The 10,854-nt window shown below is 53.8% G+C and overlaps 1 protein-coding gene across 4 annotated transcripts in view; it reads left to right on the top strand.

Moving 5' to 3' along the window:
* Window positions 1-10,607, top strand: part of trrap (transformation/transcription domain-associated protein) — a 55,487-nt gene extending 44,880 nt beyond the window's left edge. For all 4 annotated transcript variants that reach the window (XM_084669760.1, XM_084669761.1, XM_084669762.1 and 1 more), the window contains 9 exons: window positions 1,138-1,228; window positions 1,325-1,524; window positions 2,651-2,912; window positions 4,791-5,016; window positions 5,295-5,512; window positions 5,688-5,872; window positions 6,073-6,276; window positions 8,543-8,737; window positions 9,419-10,607. In XM_084669760.1, the coding sequence (XP_084525886.1) occupies window positions 1,138-1,228; window positions 1,325-1,524; window positions 2,651-2,912; window positions 4,791-5,016; window positions 5,295-5,512; window positions 5,688-5,872; window positions 6,073-6,276; window positions 8,543-8,737; window positions 9,419-9,703 (1,866 nt within the window). In that variant the 3' untranslated portion in view covers window positions 9,704-10,607. The remainder of the gene's footprint in view (window positions 1-1,137; window positions 1,229-1,324; window positions 1,525-2,650; window positions 2,913-4,790; window positions 5,017-5,294; window positions 5,513-5,687; window positions 5,873-6,072; window positions 6,277-8,542; window positions 8,738-9,418) is intronic.
* Window positions 10,608-10,854: the final 247 nt, after the last annotated feature.

The following is a 10,854-nucleotide window of genomic DNA, read 5'->3' on the forward strand; positions in this document are numbered from 1 at the left end:
CCTGTGCTGATGGAAGGGTGAAAGGTTCTCCTCCTTGTAAAAGATAGTAGAAGAGGAGAGAGCCGTCTAATGGACGGGAGCCTTTATCTCCAAGTCTCGCGCGCTGAATAATTTAGAGTTTTCTCCGCGCGGCGGAATGTTTTAAAAACGGACGGTGAAATATTGATGAAGGTGAGCGAGGAGCGCCCAGGGGCGAGATGAGAGATGAATCACACGCGCTTCCAGAGAATCTCACCCCCTCTGCCGTCTCCACACCCCCCCCTTTCCTCTCTCCCTCTGCTCCCGGCCTTACCCCAGCGCCAAAATATGACATCCCTCATCTCCCCATTAGCGCTGTGATCTCTCCTTCCCCTGTCTCTCTCTCTCTCTCTCTTCCTCCGCTCTTCCTCCTCTCCATCCTCCTCTTTCATCTTTAATGCTCAGCTTAACTGCCACTTAGTCCTCCCCCCCCTTCCCCGCTCTCTCCCCCTCCCTCTCATCTTTCTCCCCTCACACAGCCCATGCATGTCTCTCTCCTCCCTTCTCTGTCTGTCTCTCTTCCCCCCCCCCCCCCTCTCTGTCTCTCATGCACCCATTCTCTGTGTCTCTCCCCCTTCCTTCACATCTTAACTTCTATTAAGTGTTAATGACAGCAGTGTCGTACCCTCCACCAGAAGGCCGACCAGGCGAGACCAGGGGATCAAGTAGCAGGCTAATGGGGTACAGGGTGGCTCCTCAGGGGGGGAGAAGTCCTTGCAGTCCGGACCTCGACCAGCGCGGGTCCCTCCCCATGCATCAGTGTCAGGTTAAGGGGATATCTCCGCTCCCCGTCTTCCGCTCACCAGGGGATCTCCAGCTCGTACCTCGCTCCCTGTCCGGGCCCAAGGGTGCTAGCGTCGCCTGTCTGGCTTTATGAGGGGTTGTGATAACAACCACAGAAGTATGAGAATCGGTAATGATGTATGATGCTGTGAGGATTACACCTGGTTGTCATGTCACGCTTGCTAATGGATCCAACTCCCGAGCGGAGGGGTTAGCTACAGAGGTGGCGAGGGTGTCAGCGATTAGTGCTTTCTCTCTCCCGCCCCCTCTGTCTCTCTGGCTCCCCGAGGCTGGTGTTGGGGTGTAACGTGTGTGTGTGTGTCCTGACTCCTCCAGGTGGGCAGGGTGTACCCCCAGGCTGTCTACTTCCCCATCAGGACCCTCTACCTCACGCTCAAGATAGAGCAGAGGGAGCGCTACAAGAGCGGTGAGTCTGGAGCCTCGTTCAAGAATGTCCTCCAAAAAGCGAAGCTTGGAACATCAGGTTAACCCCTCCCCCCCTCCCTCCCTCCCTCCCCTCCAGACTCGGGCCAGCAGCAGCCCAGCTCGGTGGGCTCCCAGAGCCACTCTGCGTCGGACCCGGGCCCCATCCGGGCCACGGCGCCCATGTGGCGCTGCAGCCGCATCATGCACATGCAGCGGGAGCTGCACCCCACCCTGCTGTCCTCCCTGGAGGGCATCGTGGACCAGATGGTCTGGTTCAGAGAGAACTGGCACGAAGAGGTGAGTGGGGAAGGGGCTCTGTTCCTGTGCCACCTGGTGGGTTGGATTAGATTAGATTAGCCAGAGCTGTGTTTATTCCCTGAAGGGGAAATTCAGACGTCAGAGCGGGCCCAGTCAAATGAACGTCAAAAGGATCGATATAAAGCATTACAAGTATCACAGTGTTGCATACAGTAGAACAGTGTTTAATCGTATATTTACTTCAGACTGTACAATGACTAAAAGTCAGGTGAGAAGGTGCAAGTGTGCCCACTCCCCTGGCTCCAGGACTTGTGTCCAGCTCCCAGACCGCCTGGTCATCCAGCCTCAGGGAGGCTGACAGCAACAAGCTCCTGAAGCCTCCTGGTCGTCTTCAGCGCTCACCGTGGCAGAATACGTCTGCTCCTGAACATGCTACTCAGCCAGGAAGTTGTGTAGTTGACTCTCCTATGCCACCACCCCTAAAACAGAGTGTGAATAGGCCTGCCAAAGGCCAGACATTGGGACAGTGTGACACTGGGGACAGTGTGTGTCTGTTAAGGAAGGGGCATTTGTAATTGAATCACTTTTCCCCCTGTTGTGTAAAAGAAATATGCTATCTGATATGGGGGCAGTGTTGGGTTGAGGGGGACTGGGATTCAGGTAGGGCATGTGCACTGGGGCTTGACTCAGAGTGGGGCGGGGGTATGGGGGGGGCAGGTGATTGATAGGTGCAGTGAGCTTATAGGATGAAGCGAGCGGTTCAGATGTGTGTGTGTGTGTGTGTGTGTATTTGGAGCAGAGGGCTCGCAGCTGCAGCCTCTGCACTCCGTTCCAGTGGGCAGGCAGGGACAGAGGCACATTGTCACACACACACACACACACACACCCCCTTCTGTTCTCGCCCCCCCCCATGTGGGAACAGATTCACCTGGCTTCACCTGCTGTGTCTTTTGAGGTCGAGGTGGTGAGGTAGATGCTCCAGCCTCTGGGCTAGGAAGTGTGTGGGTGTGGTTTGGGGCTTCCCACGACCTGGTCACCGTGCAGGGTGGTCGCTGCTACAGATCACCCCCCCCCCCCCCCCCCCCCCCCCCCCCCTGGGAACTCTTATCTCCCCATGTGGCCTGTACCTCCACCCCTAAAGAGTGCCCTCCTCTCCCCCTCCCAGGTGCTCCGCCAGCTCCAGCAGGGTCTGGCCAAGTGCTACTCGGTGGCCTTTGAGAAGAGCGGCGCGGTGACCGACGCCAAGATCACGCCGCACACGCTGAACTTTGTGAAGAAGCTGGTGAGCACGTTCGGCGTGGGCCTGGAGAACGTGTCCAACGTGTCCACCATGTTCTCCAGCGCCGCCTCCGAGTCGCTGGCCCGCCGCGCCCAGGCCACCGCGCAGGACCCCGTCTTCCAGAAGATGAAGGGCCAGTTCACCACAGGTCAGTGTGGCAGTGTGTGTGTGTGGCACTAGGATATGCCTGGTATATCAACAGGTATTAGCTTTAAGGGCCTGACTACTGTATTTGTCCTACTTTAAGGTTGAGGTATGGATGTTTGTTGTGTGTAGAGTTATATCCATGTGTGTAAATGTGTAGCAGCAGGCGGAACAGTGGTGTTCCGGAACATAATTGGGGTTCTGAACCAGATGATTTGATTTGGAGTGAGTGTGTGAAAGCGTGTTTGTGCTCTGAGCCAGTGTTGATTTCAAGATTGATGCAGCTCTGCTCGTAATCCTCTACCACTGCAGGCCTCCATGTATTTCCCACATCTACTTATTAGACAGGTGACCATCCAGTGTAAAACCGCCCCCCAGAGACAGAATGACTGACAGTTTGTGTGCCTGGAAGTGTGTGTGCGCGCGTGTGTCCCTCCCGTTACATAAGCAGGTTGAACCACAGTTCGCTGGCCTCCGTGGTCAAAACCAGGCCCTGTCTGCTCCAGCTCCAGCCCACACAGCCTAAACAAACCCTCTGCCTGGCCCCCAGCCACTAGTTCTCTCATGACTGCCTTCTCTCTCTCTCTCTCTCTGCCTGTCTCTCTCTCTGCCTCTCCATCTCTCCATCCACCCACGCAGCCTGTCAGTCTCTTCCTCCTCTCAGTTCGCCCTCCTCCTTCTCTCCCACGCTTTCCTCCTTATATCCCTCATCCCCCCCCCCCCCTTCATCCGTTTCTCCTTGGTATGTCCTGCCACCGGTCTAGTGAGGGGCCAACAGAGCTAATGGTGCTTGGCTCTGGGATGGAGGGCAGAGCTGGAGAGAGAAAGAGAGAATGAATGGAACGGAAGAAAAGGGAGTGTGGGGAGAGGATGAGGGAGGGGGAGGAGAACGTGTGAGAGGGAGCGTGTGTGTGTGTGTGTGTGGCAGAGCGAGTGGCATTCCTGCGCTCCAGATGTTGCAGTGCCAGCTGTGTTGGCACGTCCCACTCACAGGGTGCCTGGCGACCGGCGCTCCCCAGCTGTGCCCACGGCAACGGGACGCTGGAGACAAACCAGGCCGATCTATAGAGCGGAACAAACGGGGTTTAGAGCCAGCCATCCATCTCTCCCTCCCTCTCCCGCCCTCTCTCCCTCCCACTTCCTCCCCCCCCCTCTCCTTGTCACTCCTCCTCTCCTCCTTTTCCCTTCGCTTCTCCTTCTCCCTTCTCTTTCACCCTTTTTCGTCCTTTCTCCCTCACCCCCTATACTTTGCCTTTCTCTCTCGCCCTCTACGTCCTCTCTCCTCACCCTCCTTTCTCCCTCTCCGTTCTCCTCCCGTCTCCCCCCTTCTCCCCCCTCACTGTTATATGGTTTGTTTGCTGGAACATATGGGTTTATGTGAGCACACACAACATTTGGCAGAAGAGAAAGTTCTCAAATCCAATTACAGTGCAGGCTATTTGCATGAGTTATAGTTCTGACTGAGCTCGTTACTCTATAACACAAGAAGAGAGACATGTCTGTTTATACTCTGCTGCAACAATGGGAGGGTTCTCTCCCTCAGTACTCGCCCACACACACACACACACACACACCCCAACACTCCCACTTCAATGCTCTTTGTTATCTCTGGGACTGGACTGTAGGACAGTGTGTGTGTGTGTGTTTGTGAATCCTTGGTAAACCATCAATAAAGGCGGTGGGGGGCCGTGAAAGTTGATGACCGTACTTCCCCCTAGACAACGACGACCGTAACACTATACTAACGAGAATCAGTTAATTCATTCAGTTAATTGTGACCAAGTACGCTTTACATTTGACAGCATCTGAGTCCCTCCCCTCTCCAACCAATCTTGTTTCTTTCGTCCCCCCTCCCTCCCTCCTCCCTTCCTCCTCCCTCCAGACTTTGACTTCAGTGTCCCGGGCTCCATGAAGCTCCACAACCTCATCTCCAAGCTGAAGAAGTGGATCAAGATCCTGGAGGCCAAGACCAAGCAGCTGCCCAAGTTCTTCCTGATCGAGGAGAAGTGTCGCTTCCTCAGCAACTTCTCAGCGCAGACCGCCGAGGTGGAGATCCCAGGAGAGTTCCTCATGCCCAAACCCACGCACTACTACATCAAGATCGCCAGGTGAGGGGAGACGCACACTAGCACACACATCCTTCAAGTTGACTCAAAAACCTAACCCCAACACCAAATCGAACCCAATCCCTAAACCCCTTAAAACCCCCATTTGAAAAAAAGCAGTGGAAGTTGTGGCGACCAAGACACTTCCCACCAGGATTGTAAAACAAGGCCGCACAGGCCCAGTCAATCAAAGATCAAGACCAAACGCTCCTCCTCCTCACTTTCCTCCCGCTGTCCGTCCCTGTTTCCTCACCTTTCCTTGCGTGTGCGTGTGTGTCCAGGTTCATGCCCCGGGTGGAGATCGTCCAGAAGCACAACACGGCGGCCCGCCGCCTGTACATCCGGGGCCACAACGGCAAGATCTACCCCTACCTGGTGATGAACGACGCCTGCCTGACCGAGTCCCGCCGAGAGGAGCGCGTCCTGCAGCTGCTGCGCCTGCTCAACCCCTGTCTGGAGAAGAGGAAGGAGACCACCAAGAGGCACCTGTTCTTCACCGGTACGTGGCCACGCACGGCTGGACCAGTCTGTTTCCCTTATCTCCTCTCGTTCTCCATCTCATTGTGTTTCTCTCTCTCTCTCTCTCTCTCTCTGTGTAAAAGCAGTATACATCGAGTTCAGTCGTGAAGTGTCTGACCCTCCTCCTCCCCCCCCCCCCCCCCCTCTCTCCACAGTCCCCAGGGTGGTGGCTGTGTCCCCCCAGATGCGCCTGGTGGAGGACAACCCCTCGTCCCTCTCGCTGGTGGAGATCTACAAGCAGCGGTGCACCAAGAAGGGCATCGAGCACGACAACCCCATCTCCCGCTACTACGACCGCCTGGCCACCGTGCAGGCCAGGGGGACGCAGGCCAGCCACCAGGTACACACACCTCAGCAGCCCCTGCACACACACCACACACACATACACTTCACTACACATACATATCATCACACACACACACACCCATACACATCGCACACACTGTCATACACACAAACACAGTTAGGTCATCCACAACCCACAACGGACGAGCACACAGGCCAGTCACCACGCTCACACACCCCCCCTCCTCCCCCCAGGTTCTGCGTGACATCCTGAAGGAGGTGCAGGGGAACATGGTCCCTCGCAGCATGCTGAGGGAGTGGGCGCTGCACACCTTCCCCAACGCCACCGACTACTGGACCTTCCGGAAGATGCTGACCATCCAGCTGGCCCTCATCGGCCTGGCCGAGTTCATGCTGCACCTCAACCGCCTCAACCCTGAGATGCTGCAGATCGCTCAGGTAGACACACGCACACACACACACACACACACACACAGCTTTAGTCCACTGCAGAAGAGGGAACACAGACATGCAGCTTGATAAACACGTCTCCCGTGTTGCATGACCACCAGTCAAGGACATCTGTGTGACAAACACTCATTAATCCTTTATCGCTGTGGTAAATGCATTAGGAGCTTCACCGTCCCTACACATCGATCCGTGTGTGTGAGTGAGAGAGAGAGAACCTAGTGGACCTGTAGTCTTCTCTGTATCTCTTACTCCTACTGCTGCCACCTCGAAGAGCAGATTTCAAATGCCAGTCATACTACACACCCACAGACAGACACACAGATAGAGGGTTTGTTACAAGGATGAATGTGAGGGGAAGGTGACTCCAGTGATGGTTTAGTGGAAGGATGCATGGAAGGGGAAAGCTTGATGTCTAGCTTGTCTGACTGGGGGGTTTGTGAGCCTTTCTTGGTTGTTTTACCTGGCTGTGTTGTAACAATGTATCTATTTTGTCGTAATTATCAGCAGTTATTTTGTTTTGTTTTTATTGTTTTTGGGGACGAGGGGCACACCTCAATGAGGCAGTATGACGAGGCTGGTGATTAGAGCAAGCACATGCTGCATGCAGTGCCCTTGAAAGAGATATGTCATTTGTCACCAGAGAGTCACATGGACGGAACTCATTGTGTGTGGACTGTGAACTGTCTTCTGCCTGCGTACAGCCAGTCTTTGATGCTGCATTAGCGGCGCTGATTGAAGTGGAAATGAGTTTTTAAGACAACAACACGCCATTACAGCCTTTTGTAACTGGCTGGCTTCCTGCCTGCCTGCCTACCTGCCTGCCTCCCTGGCTGGCTGGCTGCCTGGCTGGCTGCCTGGCTGGCTGTCAGTGTTGTCATCAGAGCTAGTGATGTCTGACCTCTCTGATCCTCATCTGGCTTTGCTGACAGCCGTTCTGCTGGCCAGCCCAGCGCTCACATTAGGACCTCTTCTCTTCCTGTTCCACTCCACAGATCCCATTAGACACAGCACGAATACGCACGCACACACACACACACACACACACACAGTGAGAGCAAGTGCAGGGCAGCGCAGGCTAAATATACCCCCAGACAGCCCCAAGTGTGAACTCTGACGTGCTGTTGAAGGGAGTCTTGTGTTGTTATGACTGTCAACCACAACGCTCCTTTGAGTCACGGCATCTGTTTACCTTACTTTGACTTCACTTTATCAAATAGACCCTTTTACAGAGAGCGGTACACAATCACACACACACAGAGACATTGACTCTAAAGATTGAAATCTCTGCTGTAATGCTGCTGACCAGGGTGAAGATGGACTTGGCTTTCTAAATCCGTCTGACGTGACCCTTCTTCCCTCCTCCTCTTACCCCCCCCCCCCTCCTTCAAATGTCTTCTTGGCTTTTACTGGAGCTAGCATTAGCATTCCAGTCACACCCTCAGTCCACCGTCTGTAAGCTTATCAGAGTCCCCTGGGGCAGCTAAGCCCCCCTCCTCCTCCTCTCATCTTCAGGTCCTTACAAAAAGGAGGATAGAGGGAGGAGAAGAGGGGGCGAGAAGATGGATGTGGTGAGGAGGAGGGGGAAGGGGGAGGGGGGGGGGTTTAAGGGAAATTAAATGAATGAATGCGTGTTGATAAAGCTGTCAGAGCCACTCACCTTCTCATACGAAGCAGCTGCTCTCCTCTCTGCTCTCTACATACACAGGGGCCCGGGCTGGAACACTTCACTTACCAGGGGTGTGTGTGTGTGTGTGTGTGGAGGGGGGGCCGGGCTGAAAGAGACAGGTGAATGGAGAGAGACAGAGAGGGGGGGGGGGGGGGCATGTATATTGAGAGAGCGAGCAGTGGGGGATGGGTGCAACATTAAAGATGTGCTCCTGGTGATAGTTTGGCTTTTTACAACGTCTGGTGTCCCAGATCAATAAAAACAACCATTGTGTTGTTAAAGGCTTGTTTTCGTCTTTTACATCCCTCCCTCTCTCCATTCCCCTCTTTCTTGTGCTGTCTATCTATTTATCTCTCTCTGGACAGCAGCTATTTATAGGTTATAGAGGGCTGTAGGGACTGGAGTAAGCCTCAGAAAAACAGCCTTTAAAGACGGCTCGTATGTTGGAAGATCAAACTCTGTTGTGCCGGAAATGACACAAACACACACACACACACACACCCCAGCTCCTTTTATCTGGAGCTGGCCTTCCTATCGATCTATTCAGATGACTTTCCTGATCCCCCGGGCCGTCTCCTCTCCCTCCAGGACACGGGGAAGCTCAACGTCTCCTACTTCCGCTTCGACATCAACGACGCCTCGGGCGACCTGGACGCCAACCGGCCTGTGCCCTTCCGGCTGACGCCCAACATCTCCGAGTTCCTGACCCCCATCGGCGTGTCGGGCCCGCTCACCGCCTCCATGATCGCCGTGGCTCGCTGCTTCGCGCAGCCCAACTTCAAGGTGAGGGGGAGACGCTGATCCAGACGGCCAGTCTGAGGGAGCGGGATGGGGGAGACGCTGATCCAGACGGCCAGTCTGAGGGAGCGGGATGGGGGAGACGCTGATCCAGACGGCCAGTCTGAGGGAGCGGGATGGGGGAGACGCTGATCCAGACGGCCAGTCTGAGGGAGCGGGATGGGGGGATGAGGTGCTGCTGCTGGTGGGGGAGAAGGGGGACCACCTGGGGACCGTGTTCCCGGTTCCACACTCTCACACACGCAGTGTAGAACAGGGGAGAGGACAAGAGGAGCTAGCTGGGGTAATGAGTGTGAGAGTTGAGGCCTCTTCAGAGGTGATGGCGGTGCAATTCATCCCCATCCTGACGGGGACAAGTGGGATGAAACGAGGTTCTCGTTTGATTTTCTCACGCTGATGTAAAAACGCATCTCCCTTCATCCCAGTTCTGGTTTGAAGTAGTTCTGGATGTTCCCATGGATGAGAGACGGATATCTACAAATTGGACTTTGAAATCAGATGTTTCGTTTGTGTCCAAGCCAGGTGGCTAGTTAGATGTCAGACTCATCCCAGTCTCTCTCTACATCATACCTCCTGGACGCTTAGGCTATTTCACAACCTTTGACTTTTGTGTCTCATTTAACACCTTCCTGTCCCCCTGACCATTCTCCCCCTCTCCTCCGATAGGTCGATGGCATCCTGAAGGCAGTCCTTCGAGATGAGATCATTGCCTGGCATAAGAAGACCCAGGAAGACACATCCATGCCCCTGTCCCCCGCTGGCCAACCAGAGAACATGGACTCCCAGCAGCTTGTCTCATTGGTCCAGAAGGCTGTCACCGCCATCATGACCCGCCTCCACAACCTTGCCCAGTTTGAGGGCGGGGAGAGCAAGGTGAACACGCTGGTGGCTGCAGCCAACAGTCTGGACAACCTCTGTCGCATGGACCCGGCTTGGCACCCCTGGCTATAGGAGAGGACTTCAGGCCAACATTAGGGAAGAAACCTGGGAAAGGGATGGCACCTCCTGTCTTGTTGTTGTCATGTCAACCATGTGGCGACTGTGCTGGATGGACATGCAGGAGCACTCTCTACTGCGGAAGGAACAGTCGAGGTTGTTCAAACGGAAAACCGATTTTGTGTCTACTTCTACTGAAGATCCTGTTTATTTGTTGATTCGAAATATCCTTTACGTCATTATTTAAAACAAAACCATTGAACTAATGCTTAGATCCCTTTTTTACATATCCCTGAATATTGAAGAATAATATCCTCCTGTGAATAACTGATAAAGCTGTATTGTTTGGTTTCCACTAGCTGTAGTATGACCTGTTTATTAGCTACTTTAAAATACATTTTGACTTTAGTTAGTTCAAGGGGCCAGAGGAGTCTGTGTAAGGGTATACCTGTACTGTCCTGTCTCTACTGTACAGTACTCTACTGCACTGTGCTCTCTATACAGTCCAGTATTACGTACTGTACTGTACTGTACTCTATACAGTCCAGTATTACATCCTGTACTGTACTGTACTGTACTCTATACAGTCCAGTATTACATCCTGTACTGTACTGTACTCTATACAGTCCAGTATTACATCCTGTACTGTACTGTACTCTATACAGTCCAGTATTACATCCTGTACTGTACGGTACTCTATACAGTCTATACAGACTGCTGCAGTGTGGCAGCAGAGACAGTGGGCCTGCCTGCCTCTGTTACTAGTGTTCCTGGTGAAGCTGGCCTGCCTCAAGCCAGGTTTTGTATGCCGTCTCCCCCTTCTTTTGTAAAGGTACAGCTTTATACCAGCTAAAGGATTGTTACTTCTGCCATGTAAATATGCATTTTGTTTTATTAAAATGCTCTTTTTTAAAATATATTTCTTGTGACTGAGACCAAGTGACTGAAAACCATTTCAGCCCGCGCTGTACACTTACAGATTTCCCTACCTTGCTTTTATCACCTTGAGGCAGTGTCTTCCAGGCCCACCCCCATCTTCCTGCCAAGGAAGCCCAGGAGGGGAGCAGCGAGGTGGGGGTCACGCTGCGGCTCCGCCTGCCTCCCAGGAGGCTGATTAATCCATGTCAGAAGGAGATCTCGGTGTGGCCCGGCCTTCTGAGTTACTC

This window comes from Hypomesus nipponensis, chromosome 13, assembly GCF_054491055.1.
Source record: "Hypomesus nipponensis isolate SF chromosome 13, ASM5449105v1, whole genome shotgun sequence".
Taxonomy (NCBI): Eukaryota; Metazoa; Chordata; class Actinopteri; order Osmeriformes; family Osmeridae; genus Hypomesus; species Hypomesus nipponensis.